The 21,051-nt window shown below is 44.1% G+C and overlaps 1 protein-coding gene across 2 annotated transcripts in view; it reads left to right on the top strand.

The window, feature by feature from the left end:
• PIEZO2 (piezo type mechanosensitive ion channel component 2) overlaps positions 1-21,051 on the top strand; it is a 243,321-nt gene that overhangs the window by 151,039 nt on the left and 71,231 nt on the right. For both annotated transcript variants that reach the window (XM_061130738.1, XM_061130739.1), the window contains exons 8-13: positions 10,515-10,677; positions 13,087-13,206; positions 15,362-15,400; positions 16,351-16,489; positions 17,518-17,666; positions 20,728-20,958. In XM_061130738.1, the coding sequence (XP_060986721.1) occupies positions 10,515-10,677; positions 13,087-13,206; positions 15,362-15,400; positions 16,351-16,489; positions 17,518-17,666; positions 20,728-20,958 (841 nt within the window). The remainder of the gene's footprint in view (positions 1-10,514; positions 10,678-13,086; positions 13,207-15,361; positions 15,401-16,350; positions 16,490-17,517; positions 17,667-20,727; positions 20,959-21,051) is intronic.

Here is a 21,051-nt window from a genome sequence, read left to right as displayed (position 1 = left end):
TGGTTCACATGGTTATAAACCATAAAAAATTCAGTGCCCCCTCTTCTGAAGTTGATCCAGCACAATAAAGCTTTAAAGCTAATCCACATAACTTACAAAAGACAGATAACATACCACTCAGCACAGTTTGTTTAATGGAATAGAGCCCAGTTCCAACGTATTCTGGCAGGTCTCCCTAAGGAAGATGGCAGACTAAACAAAATTTGGCTTAGTTAATCCCAAGTATGGGACTTTCCAAAGGTTTTGTGTTTCCTTGGGAATTTCTGTAGACAGCAAACACCTTACACTTTGAAGGCCAGGAGGCAAGGGTCAGGGTTCAGAGTCCTCACCTGGGTTCCCCTCTGTGATAAAGCCACCAGTCCCAGCCAGCTTGTATCCTGTGGGTTTTCTGCACGGAAAGTGTGGGATGTGCACTGGGTGGAGGACGGGACCGAGGCAGGTGGACCTGACTTGCTCTGTGGTGTCCATGAATGTGAGCTGAAATGTGTTGAATGCTGTAAACAAACATCTACTCGCTGGTGACTTTACAAAAAGCCAGTTTTAATAGTGTCAACTCACTGTTGACTGTTTCCTTGCAAAGATGACACTGCAAGTAATTCTGAGGTGAACTCCTGTAAAAACAGCCCTGAGCAAAGTGGGAGTGGTGGGGGGCAGTCCTTTTTTTCTCACCAAAATTATCTGGACAATTGCAGCAAACATTCCACCATGGGCCAGGTGGAGGGCTTGGCTGGGGAGTCAGCGTCTACTATTTCCGTAGTCATGACTGAGAGTGATGGAACCTGTAGGTTTTCTTCTGTGTGTCATGAACATTTGTGCACAGTGAGCACTCATATGGGGGTGACTGAATAGCCCTCAAAATCGCGTCTCATCATCTCTGACTGGCTGTCATTCCAACCTCTGCACTTTCTCTGCGACAGTCACAGTCACTTTGTCTATACTGCAGGGGTTAGACTTCTTTTCTCAAATTCATTTTGTTGTTTTGCTGCTTTTTTTTTTTTCCCACCTTAGATCCTGCAGTTTGAAAATGAACAAGAATTGTGGGAAGGAATGGGAGAGATTCAGGCCATTCCCTGTGGAGGCAGCATTCTCTATTAAATAAATGCACAACAACTTGTCCTATGTCAGCCTTTCCATGTCCTGTTTCAACAAATCACAATAAGAAAATGCACTTTGGAAAAACAGGTTTATTCCAGTGTTAAAACAGTATACAAAAGGAAAGCCAAAGCCTCAAACTTCAGCAATATTTAACCATTCTGTAACAAAGTAAGAAAAATGAAAAGTAAACACGAAAAGTACAGTATTATTTATTGTATTTGCCCTATTCTTACACTAGTCATTAAAATATCAGTAATGTGTCAGGAGTCTTAATGGCCCTGATGCTGTGTGTTTTTCTTCTGGTTTGGAGAAGCCAGTGGGCTCCTAGAAAGTGACACAGCGCAGTCACTTTTGTGTTGTGTCTGATGCCATTGGCTTTGCAGGTGATTGTCTAATGCAGCTTGTTCTAGTGCGTTTGCATCCTCACCTGGGACAGCCACGGTGCTGCCTTCTCATCAGAGCCGTCTGAGCCTCGCTAATGGAAACAGCACAGAAAGACGAAATTGTTCTTAATGGAGGCAGGTTGGTGAGAACTTCATCTGAAAGCGGTCCCGTGTGGGGAAAATTAATGTCAAGCAGGTCATTTTCATGCTGAGGAATGTAAGTGAACCTGTGGTTAACACTCCCCCTTTTCACTAAGGGTGTCACCACCAGGTAGCCGATGGTTTCATTTGCCCAGGTGGTGGGTGACATGACAGCAACCAAACTTTGTTTCTTTTTGGATTTAAGTGACCGATCTCAGACCCACTTCATCTGTGCTCATCTAAAAGGCAAAAACTGGGAACCAAGAGAAACAAATTGACTTTCCACAGATAAATGGAAAATCAATAGAATGTAAATACTTGACCCTCGAGTCCATTCGGGGAATCGCCACAACCTGATGGTCACCTGGGGCCGTGAGTGGGTGTGGTGTTGACCCAAGACCCTTGGGAAAGGGGGGGTCCCTGGGTGGGGTGTTCCCCTGCCACCCAGGTGACACCTGGCATCGTGTTTAAAGCAGCCACTGCCCCTGACCAGGCAGACGAGCCTCCGCACAGGACGTCTGTCCAACCTGAACCTGAAACCTCCCCACCTGGGCTTCTGGAAGTGCACCCTCGACTGGCTGTGTCTTGCCTTTGCTCTTGAGCATGCCTCTCAGGAAGGGTCTTCTTCCAGTGTCCAGGAAGGACCCACCCTGTCCTGTGACCTGGTTTCCTTGCTGACCTGGAGGGCAGTCAAGCTCTGGAGCTTGCACAGGGCAGCTCACCTGTACAGGTCACCGCAAGTCAGGGCCTTTCTGCCCAAGTGCTGTCCCTGCTCTCAAGGATAAAGTGTGGTCCAGTGAACCTTGCCAGGTGAAAAGATGACTCGTTTTACATTTAATCTTTCAAAATATGAAGAGGAATAGAGATTAGGCAGAGTTGGCAGTTATTTTTTTTTCTACATTTGCTCCAAATGATTAGTATTAATGAACATATTACAAACTATGCCTGGATGGTACATTTAAGTGCTTTCAACTTTAAAAATTAATAGCAAATTAATGATGGTAAAAGTTCTTGTGGTGGGAAGATGGACAAATCCTTCAAGTTAAGATAACAGCTGATGAAAAATTAAAGTGATCTTTTAAGAAAGGGCATTTTGGAACATAACAATTATTTTGCTATCAAACGTTTTGTTGGAAAGTGTGACCATCTTGTTTATTAGAGCTAAGATTCTCATTCATGGACTGGACTTTAATTCAATGCAGTAACACCTCATTAATTTTTTAGACTGTAGATAAGCCAATTTGGCTGACTTGCAAAGTATTTTGAGGACAAACATACAGAAGGATATTGCCTCATAACTGCTTGGCTTTCTGAAGTTCAGAATGTTACTTATGCAGTAACTGTGGCTGTTGTTGTCTTCATTTTTTTCTTTTTTCTTTTTCCAAACTTTAAACTTTTTATTTTGTATGAGTGTGTTGATTAACAATGTTGTGGTAGTTTCAGGTGAACAGCTAAGGGAAGCCGCCATACATAGACATGCATCCTTTCTTCCCCAAACCCCCTCCAATCCAGGCTGCCACATAACATTGAGCAGAGTTTATGTTCTGTACAGTAAGTCCTTGTTGGTTATCCATTTTAAATATAGCAGTGTGTTCATTTTAGTTCTAAACAAACTGACCCAGAAGTAAGAGGTTAGCTCTGGAAATGGGAATTGAGAGGCTTTGATTTTTCTCTTCAGAGTTTCTCTAAAGAAGCTTTTCTTCCTGAGAAAACTTAACAGTGGTTTTCATAAAGTTGCTAGTTATTCATTTTTGGTGGAAGTAGTATAATTGTTTTTCTTAACAGCTTTCTTGATGTATAATTGATATGAAATAAACTGCATAATTCAAAGCTTACAGTTTGATCAGTTTTGACATAATCATACCCATGAAACCATCACCATAATTAAGGGAATGAATATACCCATCTGTCCCAAGAGCACCGTCATCCCCTTTGTAATCTCTCTCCTGTCTTCATCCTCCTTCATCCCATCCCCAGGTAAACTCTGATGGCTCTCCCTGACTTGATTAGAGTACATTTTCTAGGACTTTCTATAAATGAAATCTTGTGGTATGTACTCTTTAACGTTACTGTTGCTATTATTGTTGTTATAATTAATATTATTATTATCCTGGGTGGGGCAGGAGGCAGGTCTCATTTTGCAGTGTGAGAGTTCATTTCTTTTTTCATTCTCTCTTAGTAAAGTCAATCTTTTTAAATTTGGGCATTCTAATTGTTGTGTAGAGGCAATTCTTTGTGGTTTTAATTTAATGCATTTCCCTAATGACTAATGAGGCTGAGGATCTTTTTCATAAGCTGATTTTACATTCATATTTCTTTCTGATGAAGTGTCTGTTAAAATATTTTACCCATTTTTATTTGTCTTTTAAAATTTATTTTTAAATGAGGGGAAATTGCTTTACAGTGTTGTGTTGACTTCTGCCGTGCAACGAGAATCAGCCATAATTATACATATATCGCCTCCCTCTTGAGCCTCCTTCCCCACCCCCATTCTACCCCTGTAGGTCATCACAGAGTGCCAGGCTGGACTCATTGTGTTTTATAGGAACTTTTCACTAGCTATCTATTTTACACACACGTGCATGTTAAGTCACTTCAGTCGTGTCCAACTCTTCGCAACGCTATGGACTGTATGTCGATGCTACTGTCTCTTCATCACACTCTTTTTAGATTGTATAAATCTTTCACCTTTTACCCATTTTAAAAAATCATGTTAACTTTGTTTTCTTACAGTTGAGTTCTGACAGTTATTTAGAAAACCAGGACATGAATCAATTATCAGGTATATGTTTCTGCAAATATTTCCCCAGTCTATGGATTATCATCCTTTTACTAGTGTCTTTGCAAGAGCAGAGTTTTGATGAAATATACTTCATAGTTGTTCTTTTGTGAATTATGCTCTTGGTGTGGTAGTTAAGAATTATTTGTCAAGCCCAAATTCACAAACGTTTCCTCTATATCTTCTTCTCAGAGTTTGTTTTGCCTTTAATGTTAAGTAATCCAGAATCATTTATTGAAATGACTGTGTTTTCTTTTGCATCTGTTGAAAATCATGTGGTTAGGTTTATATATAGACTATTCTATACAATTTGTCTCTTCATCTTTATGTCGCTGTCTTGATTACTTGTAGCTTGATAGTGTCTTGAATTTAAGCAATGTCAGACTCTCTTTTTTCTTTTCTTTTAATTTAAAGTTGTTTAAGCTATTCTAAGCCCATTATGTTTCCATATGAATTTTAAATCAGTTTGTCGATGTCTATGGCATAGCCTGCTGGGATTGAATTTGTATGACAGAAGAGTTGGTGTCAAATTTTTTATTATTATTTTTAAATTTTTCCTTAAGAAGAATTCGCTTATGAAGCTATGTGAATCTGAAATTTTCTTTATGGGAAGGTATTTAAGCACAGATTCAATTTCTCTAAAAATATAAGATTCTCAGGTTATTTCTTCTTGAATGAGTTTTAGTAATTTGTGTCTTTCAAGGAATTTTCCTTTGCATGTAAGATGTCAAATTTATGAGCATAAAGTTGCTAATAATGTTGAGTTTATTTTCTTTTGAATATTTGTAGAATCAGTAATGATGTTATTTAATTTATTGCAGAGAATAATTATTTAATTTATTCAGAGAATTTGTACTGTCTTTTTTCCCTATTCTGTCCACATGTCCACATTTCCATCTGTGGTTTTTTCTTCTGCATAAAATAATTTTTCACATTTTTTGTAGTGCACCTTCTGGTGCTAGATAGTTTTTCTGGGTATAGAATTCTAGGGTAATAGCTTTTATTTTGCTACTTTAAAGATGTTCCCTCACTGTCTTCTCACTTGCATTGTGTCTGACAATAAATCTGAAGTTCTTATTATTGTTACTTTATATATTAATATTGATGGGAAATTGCACTCACCTTCCTGATAACTGCTTCCCTGAATTTAAAAAAAAATAAAAGAAAAAGAAACAAAAAACCCAGATTCTAACCCAGATGTTAGAATCCATTCCATGATTCACTGGGTTTGAAACTGATTAATGTTACCATACTTCCATGATACATGTTGATTAAAATATATTCATGTTTCCCTAAAAGAGAAGATTCCCAAGAATGGGAAAAGCTTATACTTTTTGTTGCATCACATTACAAGGACAGTTCATGGAAAGCTGTTTCCTATGATGTGAACCTGAGAAACTTAGGGCTTTATCCTAGAAAACGTAGAAACATTTTATGTGGACTTAAAGGGAGAAGATCTGGGCTTTAGCTAGACTTCTGCCAATTGTTTCCTTTTCTAGATGTGTTGGCTTCTTCCTAGAGTAACTTTAGTTACAACTTTTCTTACAGAAGACTTCTTGCTTTCCCCTGTTGGAGCATGCCTCCATAGATGGATTATCCAATCTTTTTCCTTCTGTATCTCTGACCTTTCTGACACTAAATGAAACTCCTTGGTCACTAGTTCGCAGGTTTCTCTTTAGTGCCCTTCAAATAAATTAAAATGTAAGAGCCAACAATTAACTACTCCACTGGGGAGTGAGATCCCTCCCATGGGGTCAGTGAGGTGCCCCTGTGCCCTTCAGAGGTAATGCCTGCTGCTCTGATGCTCAGAAAGGGGTGGTGCAAATCATCACTCTGCACCCATCATCCAGGCAACACAGTTCTATGAAGGAAAGCTTGATAACCACCTTCCAATGAGTGAACAGCTCAGAGCACATTTCCTAAAATCATTCCGCCATATTTGAGTAGTATTCCCACCATCATGAATTCTCTATGATGACAGGGATAGTATCTTATTTGTTTGTACATCCTTGACAATAACTTAGTACTCAATAGACTCAGGACTCAGCACTTAAAAGGACAAATTTACTAAATGTGTCCTGTAGTGGAATCTTCCTATGACTAATGCCCTTTCCTGAGGGTTTCCTGATACCCTTGGGGTTTTCCTATTTCACCACTTACTGCACCTGAGAAATGGAGTGGTGTGATTTGAAGCCAGCAGACCTGGATACATAAACCCTACCACATACAAACCTTTTTATTCATTTGTGCCTCAATCCTTATGTATAATGGAGCCAATAGCAGATCCCCAGCAGGGCTGGCCTCAGACATTCAACATAGTGCCTGATTTTTTCAGGGGAACCACGGAGTTGGCTTGGGTCTCCTTCTTTCTGCCTTTGTAACGTCATTGGTTATTAACTATGTAGGGCTTTAAAATGAGGTATTCAAATCCATGCTTACATTATAACTACTTGGGGAAAATTATGTTTGTGGGTAATAGAAATGCCCACATTTGATATTTCTTATCCTGTGCTCCCAACATAGAAGGCTGCATGGTTTAGGGGCCGAACTTGGCCTTGTCATAAGAAGCCATATGGGATGACCAAGTGGTCCTGGGAGTCCTGGTTCTGACTCATTTCTACACTGCTCTCAGAGGTGAAAATGTGTTTGGACACAGAAAATAGACCATAAATCTACAACATTCATACCATATAAATGTTCTTGAGATGTGGCGTCATCTCAAGTAGGGGAGTGGGCCTTTAATGGTGAAATGGCAAGGAACTTCCACATGGCCTCAATGTGTTCATCAGCTGTCTCCTTTCTGAAGACAACATACCTTCTACCTGTGCAAAATCGTCCCATGGACAGAATGCTTTCATTATAAGGCAGGATTCCATGTGTGTAGGGTTAAGCCCAGTTACAACAACCTGGCAGACCGTTAAGACACACGTGTGCCAGAAAGGACTTCAAAGGCGTGATGCAGAGCCCAGGGGACTCCATGCAGAGTTTTTCCAGGCTTAAGAAAACAATGTTGTGCGGAAACTGTCAAACTCCAGTTTCTCAAAAATGTCTATGGGTTTGGCATGGAAATGTGTTTAAAGCATAAGTAGGAAACTAATGAAAAAAGACGTTAAACACTGGCTGTGTTTTTCATATGATGTAATACAGAGGGGAGGGTGGTTGGAAGCCAGAGCAGCAAGAACACGTGTGTAAAAGTGGTCTGCCCTCACCCAGATGGGCTGCTGTAAGGACAGGGGAGCATCTTGCTGGGAGGACCACTGAGAGCTAGATTCAGTCTCCTTCCAGCAAAGACATTTGTCGAACTTTGAGGAAATGCCTTCGTGGGGTGGAAGCTCAAACCTCATTTTCTGTGGACATCTGACCTGCCTTGCCTTCTTGACAGCGTGTCCTTGCTTTATTCATGTGTAAAATTAATTCTGTTTCCCACCTGCCAAAAGTTAGATTTTTGGCCTTTACTTTACCATGGGGTTTTAGAGGAGGAGATTCTCTCCTCGTCTGCTGGCGGCCCCCCGTTCTGCAAGTTCGTCTCCCCCACACCTGCCCCGCCCTTTGACCCCATCATGCAGGGTGCTGGACACACCAAGCCACAGTACAATTAAATTGTGAATAACAATGATAGAGAAAAATAGTAATAGCATCACAATGGAAAGTACATTTTGTGAAAGGGAATCACAGACTTCTCATCAGAAATTATGCCAGTCTAAATGCCAGAGGACAACATCTTTCACATTCTCCTGGAAAAAAATAATCAAGGTGTGATTTTATATCCAAAGGTATATATGGAAAAACATAAATATGGTCAAATAAAGATGTTCTTATATGAAACTGAGGGTGTTTGGCACCAGTAGATCTTCATGACACACAATATATATATATTTTAATATTAAAGGGTGTTTTTCAGACTAAAGAAAGTGATTCTTGGTAAAAACTCAGAGTTACAAATAAAAAGCTCCTGAAATAAGTTTCACCTCTTGACTATCTCTCAGTGAAGTTTTGTGAAGATATTGTGTCAGCTGGTTAGTGAGGGCGTATTTGATTGGAGAATACGCCTCCAGGTGTTAGTATGAGGGGCTTGGTTTGTAAAGATCTCTGAGCTCTTGAAAGAAAAGGCTAAATTAAAAGCATGGTGTCTAAGGTCACGCTAGCAAGGATGGCTCCATCAAAAAACTTGAAACATGACAGTGATGTACATAAATTGGAGTCCTGTGCACTGTTGGTGGGAACATAAACTGATTTTAGCCACTGTGGGAAACAGTACAGTAGTTCCTCAAACAACTAAAGATAGAACTACCAAATGATCCAACAATCCTACTTCTGGGTATATGGCCCAAAATATCAAAAGTGGGATCTTAAAAAAAGGTATTTGTACACCTGTGTTCATGGCAACTTTATTGATAATAGCCAAAAGGTGTAAGTCTCCATCCTTGGAGAAATGGATAAAGAAAATGTGATCCATCCATACAATGGTATATTATTCAGCCTTCAAAAGGAAAGAAATTCTGACACCTGCTACACCAGTGAATGAACCTTGAGAACATTATGCCGAGTGAAATAAACAGTCACTAAAGAACAGATACTGTGTGATTCCACTTAGAGTCTACTAGGTGCATGGCATAATCATCTTGATGGAGACAGAAGGTGGGATGGTGGTGACCCAGAGCTGAGGGGGAACATGGGGTGGGGTTTTAGTGTTTAATGGGGACAGGGTTTTAGTTTTGCAAGATGACAAGTTTAGAGATTTGTTGTACAACAGTGTGAATGCAGTTAATACCCCTGTACTGTACACTTAAAAATTTAAGATGATCGATTCTGTGTTATGTGTGAGATCTGTATAGGAGATTGCAAGGAGAATGTCCCTCAGTCGTGTCTGACTCTGCAAACCCATGGCCTGGACTGTATTCTCCAGGCCAGAATACTGGAGTGGGTAGCTGTTCCCTTCTCCAGGGGACCTTCCCAACCCAGAGTATGTTATCTGTATTTTACCACAATTTAATGTTTTAAAGTGGGGTGTTATTTTCAGTATTATATGTTTCTTGCAAATGGCTGGGTTTCTATATTACCAGAGACCAACAGATGTGATCTGGAGTGAACCTGAAAACAGGTGGAGGTTTTATAAATCTGCCAACATGTGCAAGGAGAAACAAACACCCAGCCAAGTCATAACCACCACGTGCTGTCAGATGTTGGGAGTGCTTTGGAAGGGGAGAAAAATCACAAAGCAAGTGCTCCATGGGGAGTGGAGAGACAGTTGTGTTCCCTGCCAAGGAGGAGGAGGAAGAGAAGCAGGAATCTGATAGGAGTGGGGGTGGGGATGGTCACTAATTTCGCCCTGGCCTCATGATAATAACTGCAATATATCTGAGAGGTTTTACAAGTGGAGAATTCATAGTCTTGGAAAACCTTAGAGCAGCAAAAAATGGGACGTCAAAGTCAAAGGAAGTTCACATGTAAAAGCTACAAACGATTGAAAGATTCCATTCCAGGGAGACTCACTTGACATGTAAATGTTTCATTCACTTAGTAGAGTCATTTCTGAGAAAAAAATTCATATAAAATGAGCTTCTTAATGAATCACATTTACACAATTTCCCATTATATAATCATATCATATCTGGTTATATAGTAGAAATCTACATTAAGAAAACACTTATTGACAATTAAGACATAAATTTCTAATAACTGTGCAAAGATTTAGTATTAGCTAGATTGTTGAACCAGAGGAAAGGCCATCTGGGTAATGTTGGCATGAATTTTATACATAGACAAACATACATATGTATGATTTACAAATGCATATATTATATATGGGGCATCCCTGGTGACTCAAGACAGTAAAGAGTCTGCCTGCAATGCTGGAGACCTTGGTTCAATTGCTGGGTTGGGACGATCCCCTGGAGAAGGGAATGGCAACCCACTCCAGTATTCTTGCCTGGAAAATCCCATGGACAGAGGAGCCTGGTGGGTTATACAGTCCATGGGGTCGCAAAGAGTCGGACACAACTGAGCGACTGAGCACAGCGCAGCTCAAGAATGTGTCAGACAAGCTGGTTGTATTCTGTGGATCGGACCCAGATCTTTGTTGCATCTTTTTAATATTTCTCTTTGTTTTTAAACAGGTTGTTTGGTATCAAATCAGTCATCCAGACGGACTGTTCCAGCACGTGGAAGATCATTGCCAACCCCGACCTGTCCTGGTACCACCACGCCAACCCCATCGTCCTGCTGGTGATGTACTACACGCTGGCCACTCTGATCCGAATCTGGCTGCAGGAGCCCGTTGTAAGGACCAGAAGTTTTCAGGGTCTTGTCTGCAAAGTAGCAGGAGACTCCGGGGAAAGGGTTCGTTCCTATCAACTGCTGTCTATAGTACATTCTGAAATCACTATTGTGTGCTTATCAGAGTGTTTTGTTTCCACACAGAGCCCTAAGCAAGTATAGATTCTTATCAGATCAAAGACCAGCCTCCCTGTGTTAGCATCCCCCAGGCTGCTCAGAGGGCCGGTAGTGAAGGCCTCGTTTTCATTGAGCACTCACTAGGTGCCAGGCCAGGTGCTGGGGCTATTTACTTACAAGTGTTGTGCCCATCTTAGAGATGAGGAGACCAAGGGTAGAGAGGTAAATCACGCACTTGCTGAACAGTAGAAATCAGATTCAAGCCCATGTTTGCCGACAATACAAGGGTCTCTGACCACCCAGACTGTTGTCATGGCGACTGGAGTTTCCTAAATCTTAGACCTCTGACCTCTGATGATATGATGGGGATGTCCCCACCCTCGGTGGTGCTGTAACCCCCAGGGTCACTGGGCAGGGCTGAGGACTGGGCTCTTCCCTTTTGGGTTATTTGTAGAATGTGGTACGTTGGGGCACCATCAGGGAGGATGGCTTGTGGTCCCTCTTTTTTCCTTTTCAGTGACAGCAACTCACGTCCCTTTCGTTCTCCCAAAATGACTGAGAAGCTCAGCTATGAGGGAGACAGGTGGCATAGACAGGGCTGCTCCGCATCACCTCCCGGCTGTGTGCCGAGCGGGGTAGGGGGATGAGGGGCAAAGGTGAGATGCCAGGCTGGCACCTGCTCCCCTCCAGCTCCATCCACGTGGTCAGCAGCCAGGCCACCAGTGTGTACTGAGAGCGAGCCAGCATCTCAGACCCCAGCCTGGGGCCACAGGTAGAGCATCGGCCCAGAGGAGGGGAGGCGCTGAACGTTTTATAAGAGGAAAGGCAGCCCCCAAATACATGAGCAACCGATGGCACAGGCATCCTTATTTGCAGGGGTCTGCCTGCCTCCCTCTGTGTAGGGACCCCCACCCTGGCCCACTGTATAGGCATCCTTTTTGCAGGGGTCTCAGGTTTTACTTTCCCTGGACCCCAAGACGGCAGTGGTGACAGGATGATTCCAGGCTCACAGAGAATCCCAGTCACCTTGGTTACCTTTTCCTTTGAGTCTCTTCTAAGAACATGAGGGCACCAGTAAACCCCTTACAAGTGTTGCTGTGTTTGCTTCCTGTACAAACACACAGATACGGGTACATGTAGATGCACACATAAAACTGTGCGAAAGAAGTTAAAATGTGAGAACTACACTGAACAACATCTTAGGCAATGATGGAAATGACCTTAATGCCTTGGGGTTCGTAAGAGTCCCATTTGCCCCTGGCTTTCCCTTGGTGCCTCAGGCAGGAGCTGCCAGGCTGTTCCAGACCCTCGGGCCCCGGAGACTCTCAACCTCCTTGGCCCTGGGATGTCCAGGAACCAGGGAAGGCAGAGAGTGGGGAGGACAGGCCATGTTCCAAGACACACGGTCCACAGCAGGTCCTACCCTACAGCGTCTGCGGGTGTGTGCAGAGCAGGGTCTCATTCATACCAGGTCAACCCTCAGGGGGGTCGGTGTTTTAAATGGGGCTGGCACTCAGGACTTCCTCACCAAGGTGATGATGGAGGGCAGGTGCCAGGTTGTATTAATATCATGGTTCCAGGTGGCCTGGTAGGTGTCATGAAAAACGTGAGTTCTGCAGTAAAAGTCTATGATGTAAGTTTGAGAAAGAGAGGAACAAGTGTCTGGAGCTGAATGTAAGACTCCGGCTCCCTGGGGTCTGGTGCTCTGTGTGAACACCGGGCCCCGGGAATTGGCAGCAACACTGAGCGCTCTCCCTCTGCCCACAGATCAATGCGTGTAAGCGCCCTTTCATGGGGCATCTTTGTTGGAAACTATCCTCAACCACCAAGTGCGTACTGATCCTTTCTCTCTCTATCCATCTCTCCTGGAGCAACTGATTTAGGCCAAGGTTCGATTAGGCGAGCGGCAGTATTAGGCAGTAGCTGTGTTTTTGCTTACTGTTGCGTGTAAGCTCTAGACGGTGCTGCCTTTAGTGAATGTCTCTTTCATGAGAGTCCCCTGGCAGGTTCCACGGGCAGCTGTGGCCTCTGTGGACCTTGCACGGCCCTCCCCCTGCAGGTCAGTACATACATGGAGGCTCCTAATGGAGCATGGGCAGCTATTCCTGTAATTCACAGGCGAGTCTGCTGTCTCCACCATTTATAAAGTGTCGGGATGAAAGCCTGTGTAGGATGTACGTTACTTTACGAGATCAGCATGTGGGGGCAGAGACAAGCAGCTCTGTCTGGGCTCCCGGGCTGCTGAGGGACCTGCTCCGGAAACAAGACTGTCCTGTGGATTATTCTGTGTCTCAGGTGCAGGAAGAGAGAACCAAAGAGGAGGACAGAGCCCTGGCCTGCAGCCCAGCACCCATCACGGCCGAGAGGAGGCGGAGCCTGTGGTATGCGACCCACTACCCCACGGACGAAAGAAAAGTAAGCTGCCAGGACAGGGGTTGTCTCTCATTTATTTTCTGCTTTTTATCATATTGCTGAATAGAGGCCATGTGAGTCCACGTGCAAACCCAGGTTGCTCAGTTTGCAGGGGCTGTTTGATGATGAAGGTGAGGGTCAGACTTGGGAGCCCAGTGCTTGGAAAGGAAACCCCAGGCTCTGTCAGACCCAACCTTTGACAGTTCAGTGCTTCACCCCGAAGCCTCTCAATCCCAGAAAGAGAGAGTGGTCTTAATTTTTAAAGATACTTTTGCTTTTAAAACAAAACAAAACAAAAAACAAAGTGATCCCTTGGCCCTGGGCAGTGACAGCCTAGGTGCTGGGATGCGCTGTGGAGAGTGATTCTCTGTTGGGGCGGTCACCGTGGTGACCACGACGGCTCACACAGCCACTGATGGGACACTGGCCTGTCTGTGTGGACATGAAGAGGAACCCCTCCCTCTGTCAGGGTCACAGTGTGGGTGCCGGGGCCAAGAGCACAGCTGGGTGATTCTTAAGCTTTTCACCATTTGTTCACCATTTTCAACATGCCCCAGCCACTGACTTGTTACAGTGACCCATTTGCAATGTGGGGACCACAGATACTCACACTTCTCTGGTGGGGTCACGTTAGGAATCAAGGAGGGGATTCTCTGACTCGGTGGCAGTTTTTCTAAAACACCTGGTCCTATTTGTGCACCTGCCTGTCGTGGGCCGAGAGATGGGAAAACAGTGAATGAACTTCTCAGGGTACTGCAGCCTGGAGGAGCAGCTGTGGTACCCGGAGACATCTAGTGTCCCGGAGCCCTTTTGTCCCATCACACACGTGCCAGACCATCCTGCTCAGGTCACTGAGCCATGGTATCCATGGAGACAGCATGGCAGTTTCCAAGGTGACGGCTGTGGACCACGGCTGGGGATTCCCAAGACCCTTCCTGGGATCCACGGGCCCGAAACAATTTTTGTAACGACATTTAAAAGATGTGCCTTTCGGCTGTGCTGACACTTGCTCTGATGGTACAAGAGCTCCAACCATGGCAGCAGCACGAACCTGACAGCCACGTGTGCACACAAAACAAAACAGAAAGGTCAGTTCCACTTAAGAATATTCTTGATAAACCAGAAATAGTCTTTGCTTTTCTTAAATCTCAACCTTGGGGCACACACTTTTTTAATATTAACATCAGCGGAAGACCCCCTGAAGTCCTGATCCCTCGAGGAGAAGTGCTTGGCTGGCGAGTGGACCCAGCTGCCATCCATGTACCACAGGTCTATGTGCAAGAACAGCTGATGGACAGTTTGGGGGGTTCAGGTGTGAGCTTTCGGCAGACAGTTACAGGAAAATAAATGGAGTGGTCTTTTGAGCCCAACATTAAAGATACACAAAAGCATATTTTAATAAGACAATACCATTCTTTTCACTATTTTTTTAAAGATAACTATTTAGATAAAATTATTCATGTGAACAAGCCAATTTTTAATGAATGAACAAATGAATATTTTTAATGCCGCAATTTTAATTTCTAGCACAATACATATTGATGTGTAGGACTCTCATAAGTAAAAGTCTTCAGGATCTTCAGTGATTTTTAAGAAAGTGAGCGAGTTCTGACCCAAAAAGTGAAAGAACCGCTAGTTCAGCAGATTCTTGTTATTGGGGAAACTGGACCCCCCAGCTCTAATACAGCTGAAAGTCATAGCCACGTCATAATTCTTCTGTTGTGGACAGTACGCAAATCTGAATCCTAAACTGTACTACAAGTCAAATTTTCTTTATTATGAAACTTCAGTTTCTTGAAAAGTCAACACTTTGAGAATCCTACAGACATCTCAAAGGGTCCTAGAAGTCTAAAAGCAAGCAGCTAATTCTGTGAGAACAAAACACTTGAAAAACAGCATCAGCTTTTTCAGTCATGTGGTTAGTGACTGCTTGTTTATTGTGATGAAAAGACAGCATCAGAAACTGGAAATGGTTACAATAAACAGCAGCCTCCAGCTGCATCACTGTCCCTTTATGTTTTGCACTGTAATGTTAACACACTTGCATGCTCCCAGCTGAAGGAGCCAGTGCATGAGTGCTGAGACTTTGTAGCTGTGTGTAAACATCACATCACTTTCTGCTCACATGTTAACATGCTGTCCTGTATTGCTTTTGCAGCTTTTATCCATGACTCAGGATGACTACAAGCCTTCCGACGTTAGTATACCCTAGAATTCTCATTTCTGCGCGCGTCAGTGATGGAAAGGGCACATAAATGGAATTAGCTCCTCTGAGTGTAGTTTAATGCTCTATAAAATTTTCATACGTTTTTGAATACTATTTTGCAGAAATTGTATCTGATTTATTGCTGTTAAAACACTGACTCATATAACATGAGCTCAAGTATAAACATATAAAACGTATTTAAACTTTTAAAAAGCCACGTTGGAGGGCTTTTTCTCAAAAGGCGTTTTGCTCTGCAGATATGGCTGTTCTATGATTTGAATAGGAAGTCTCACAAGTCTGTGGACACATGTGTGTGTGCGTGTCTATGTTTATATGCATCTGCATAAATAAAAAATTGTAAAGCCAAAGAAACCAGAGGGAAAAAGTAGGAGAATGTATTTAGTGTATGAGATGCTGCAACACGGGAGTTGCAGGCTGCAGTGTCAGGGAGAGACTGTAGGGTTGTGGCTAACCTGAGACTTTGCTTGTCCTGAGGGCCACGCGGGATGTGGGGCAGGTGGGATCAGGGCTGGGATGAGGGGAAGGGAGAGGGCAGGCAGTAGCTCCAGGCCAGAACCCAGTCTGTCTGGAGATCCTGTGGCTGGAGAAGGGCCGGGAGCTGAGGCTGGAGGGAGACCAGAGCAGGCCCTGAGCCCTCTGCAGCCTTTCCAGGCTTCACACTTCATACAGAGAGCAGGGCGCATGGCGTGGGTGCAGCAGAAGTGGGCCAGCTCAGGTTTGCCTCGTCCTCTGTGACTCTGTGGGGCTGGGTTTGGAGGGCGAGCTGGGCTGTCTTGCTGGCAGGCATCACTGCCCACAGTGCTCAGCTTCCCCTCGGCTCTGCAGCGTCCAGTGTGCCCACCTAGCAGAGCAGAGGAGGGGGGTCCATGCGGGAAACCAGAGCTGCTGTCCCACCTGCCTTTGCCCCATGCCCCTGGCAGGGCCTGCTGGTGACCGTGAACGGCAACCCTGTGGACTACCACACCATCCACCCCAGCCTCCCGCTGGAGAACGGCCCTGCCAAAGCTGACCTGTACTCCACGCCGCAGTATCGCTGGGAGCCCGCTGCCGCCTCCCCGGGTAAGGAGCCTGTGGGACCACGGCATGCAGAGCTCAGCATCTCTTGTCTTTGGTTTATCCTTCATTGGGTATAGTCCTCTTTCCTTTTCATCTCTAGGAGAGGTTTTTTTTTCCTTCCACAGTCAGTCTGATGAAGCCCATTTCCTTAGATTCTGCCTAGATTTTGCCCCTATATCCTGCTCTGTGCATTCCTGTCCTTGGTACAAAATAAGTGACCTAATGGAGGTAAGGGCTTCCCAAGTGGCACTCATGGTAAAAAAAAAAAAAACCTGCCTGCCAATGCAGGAGACCTAAGAGACACAGGTTCAATCCCTAGGTTGGGAAGATCCCCTGGAGAAGGGCATGGCAGCCCACTCCAGTATTCTTGTCTGGAGAATTCCATGGATAGAGAAGCCTGGTGGGCTGTAGCCCATAGGGTCGCAAAGAGTCAGACATGACTGAAGTGACTGAGCACAATGGGAATAAACTTTGAAAAATAGAAGGTAAAATATTATTTTAAACAAGTCATCTTGTTTGCAGTGTTAAACCTACATGCATATTTGTGTTTTAGTCCTTTTGTAATTTGATTCCACTATCGCGGTCCATAGTTTTGCTGGTTAGTGTATGAATGTTTTCTGGAAGAGTTCTTTTTGTCTAATAAGAAAACCAAAAGGCCCAAAACTTTGACTAGACCTTTCTCCCTTTTCCTTCAATTTATTCTGTTGAAGCACTAGTGGTAAAGAATCCGCCTGCCAATGCAGGAGATGAAAAAGATGTGGGTTTGATCCCAGGGTCAGGAAGATCCCCTGGAGGAGGAAATGGCACCCCATTCCAGTATTCTTGCAGAGAGAATCCCATGGACAAAAGAACCTGGTGGGCTATAGCCCATGGGGTCACAAAGAGTCAGACACAACTGAACGACTTAGCACACAACAATCCGGTTGAAAGAGAGCTGCCTGTTACTAGAGAGGACAAATTTGTGCTTGGGATGCTTATATGAAATTCACCTACGTGCATAAATTGTTATATGAAATAATCTGTCCCTCTAGAAAAGAAGGAGGAAGACGATGATGAGAAAGAAGAGTTTGAGGCGGAGCGGAGCCGGGAGGAGAAGAGGAGTGTCAAAGTGCACGCCATGGTGTCTGTGTTCCAGTTCATCATGAAGCAGAGCTACATCTGCGCCCTTATCGCCATGATGGTGCGTATGCGCCGAGTCCTGACTTCCGCTCAGATTCCACCCCACACCTTGCTCTGTCCTTGGGACGACGTTAGCGCTGGCGGGATGGACAGTGCTGAAGCCCCGCTGGCTCCAAGCCCCACCGCCTCCTCCCACCAGTGCGACTTCTTCATCTTTCTGATGTCTTGGCAGACAATGGCTGATTCTGTTAATTTTTCATGGGATCTTTATACTATAGATTTCAAAACCATGTCCTCCTCTATGCCACTTAGCCTGACTTTAAATATTAATACCTGTCTCTCAAATTAACCTATCAAATCAGACTGTCCCCTGTTTTTCAGATTTAAAAGGACATGGTAGTTGTTCTAAGTGGCTTTAAAGGTGTTCACAGTTAACAAAGGCCACTTTTATTTCTCTCAGATGATGAGTGTTATAGTCACATCTTGGATTTGAGTGAGACTATTCCATTTGAACTGGAATAAATGCTTACCAGCCTGAGCACCAAGCACCGGGTCCCCAGGAGCGTTTTCCGGTTGTGAGCATCTTCCCTGGAAGCTCCCCTCGGCAGCAGACTTTTTTTTTTTTTTCCAATTATTTTTATTAGTTGGAGGCTACTTACTTTGCAACATTGCAATGGGTTTTGTCATACATTGACATGAATCAGCCATGGAGTTACATGTATTCCCCATCCCGATACCCCCTCCCACCTCCCCCCACCACCACCCGATTCCCCTGGGTCCTCCCAGTGCACCTGGCCCGAGCACGTGTCTCATGCATCCCACCTGGGCCGGTGGTCTGTTTCACCATAGATAATATACATGCTGTTCTCTCGAAACATCCCACCCTTGCCTTCTCCCACAGAGTCCAAAAGTCTGTTCTGTACATCTGTGTCTCTTTTTCTGTTTTGCATATAGGGTTATCATTACCATCTTTCTAAATTCCATATATATGTGTTAGTATGCTGTAATGATCTTTATCTTTCTGGCTTACTTCACTCTGTATAATGGGCTCCAGTTTCATCCATCTCATTAGAACTGATTCAAATGAATTCTTTTTAACGGCTGAGTAATATTCCATGGTGTATATGTACCACAGCTTCCTTATCCATTCGTCTGCTGATGGGCATCTAGGTTGCTTCCATGTCCTGGCTATTATAAATAGTGGGCAGCAGACTTTTAATCACAGCAGATCTCTTCTTTCTAGAGCAGTCCTAAGCAGCCAGGTCTATTAGGATGATAGGCGTCTTTATTCAAAAACACACAGTGTGAATATTCCATACCTTCAGATGATCCTAGAACTGCACACAAGAAGGAACGTGAGGCAGATTCTAACCCCCAACAACCAAGGGTCGTGTGTGACTGAGGCCTTAAAAATGAGAGAAGTTTAACAAAACATTCCCAATTTGTTTTCCTCCCTTTTCCATCCAAACAGGAATAGTGTACAGGGAAAAAAATTCTCCTGGAATTACATTATCTGTGCAGATTACTCTCCTGGGTCATCCACACAAAAGTGGCAAGGTCAGATCTGAATTTCATTCTGGGATAAAGGCATTAAATATTACCGACCTTTGATAACGCCAGGCTTCCCTGGTGGCTCAGCGGTAAACAATCTGCCTACAATGCAGGGGACCTGGGTTTGATCCCTAGGTTGGGAAGATCCCCTGTAGAAGGGAATGGCTACCCACCCTAGTATTCTTGCCTGGAAAATTCCGTGGACGGAGGAGCCTGGACGGCTACAGTTCTTGGGGTCACAAAAAGTCAGACACAACTGAGCGACTAACACTTTGATAGCACCATTTCCAAGGAATACTATTTCATGAAAATAATTCATGACTTAATAATAGCTGTAAGTTTCTCACTTAATTTTAATAAAAGCAGTTTTAATTTCTAGTTTTTAATTTCCATATGTTTTAAACAACAATTTTAAATAACTCTGTACTTAAAAAACTAGCTTTGATTTAGGACACATTTGCAAGTTGCTGAGAGGAAGTATTTGTTCTGTGCTGACTTCATTCATTTATCGTATTTATCTCAATACTTATCTGCTTTCCAGAAGCAAAACAGACATAAAACATTTCAGACTTTGCAATAACCCTTGAAATTCCTGATAGTCAGGAATATGATTGAACTCAGCCTCAACTAGAAAATATTTTTTTAAAATATGTTTATGTATTTTTAATTGGAGGATAATTGCTTTACTACATTGTGTTGGTTTCTGCCATACATCAACATGAATCAGCCACAGGTGTGCATATGTTCCCTCCCTCTTGAACTTCCCTCCCACCTCCCACCCCATCCCACCCTTTTAGATTGTCACAGAGGCCTTTTCACAGAAATTTGGTATTGAAGATTATGGTAAGAGAGGATAGATTTCTTGAGGTTAATGATATTCATGAGCCTGACTTTCTAGACTTTCATGTTCTGGAAGCTGCTCTTTGAGATGTGTTCTAGGTCTGCTAGGGTTGGTGTGACTGGAGGATGTCCTGCCCCCTACAGTATAGAAGCTGAAGCCAGGCTCTCCATTAGCCTGGCTTTACTACTGGGGTGCAGACACCTGACACTCCACCTCCTTCTGGCGATTCCCTGATTCCTATCACATCTGTCTTCCCAGTGGGTCAGCTAAGGGGACCCCTGAAGCCAGCTCATCTGCTGACCCTGTGGTCCCATAGCTTCTGTTTCTGAGCCCAGCTTGGCCCCATTCACCCAGCACCCGGGAAAAATAGCTGACCCTAAGCTGATTTGGAAGAATGAAGGAGGAAGCACTTTGGGTTGCATTTCATCCAGCAAATCCAGTGAAAAGGAAGACATCTGGGCTGGAGGGCAAAGGGCACAGAGTGAAGCCGTCCCTACCCTCGCTTGACCCTCTTCCCTCCAGGAGGCTGAGGGCAGTGTCAGCTCACAGGGCAGCCTTTCTCCCTGCTTCTTCCCGTATTCAGCTGGGACGTTTCCCCCATAGTTTCACCATGATCCTCCCCGCTAGTGTGAATGTCACTGACCTTTTCCTCATAGACCACGTCTAACTCAGCAGAGTGTGGACTGTACCATGTACTGACCGCCCTGCTTTCTCACCCTTCCCCCTGAAGGCCTGGAGCATCACCTACCACAGCTGGCTGACCTTCGTGCTGCTCATCTGGTCCTGCACCCTGTGGATGATCCGCAACCGGAGGAAGTACGCCATGATCAGCTCCCCCTTCATGGTCGTCTACGGGAACCTGCTGCTCATACTGCAGTACATATGGAGCTTCGAGCTCCCTGAGATTAAAAAGGTCCCAGGATTCTTAGAAAAGAAGGAGCCGGGGGAGCTCGCCTCAAAGGTAAGTGGGCAGGGAAAAAGAGGGCAGGGCATTCAGACAAAACCACAGTAATCAAAACAGTCATATCCAAGCAGGAACGTGCAAAAGTAGGTT

Source organism: Dama dama, chromosome 27 (genome assembly GCF_033118175.1).
Source record: "Dama dama isolate Ldn47 chromosome 27, ASM3311817v1, whole genome shotgun sequence".
Taxonomy (NCBI): Eukaryota; Metazoa; Chordata; class Mammalia; order Artiodactyla; family Cervidae; genus Dama; species Dama dama.
The sequence above is the reverse complement of the archived record's forward strand: the minus strand, read 5'-3'. Positions and strand labels throughout refer to the sequence as shown.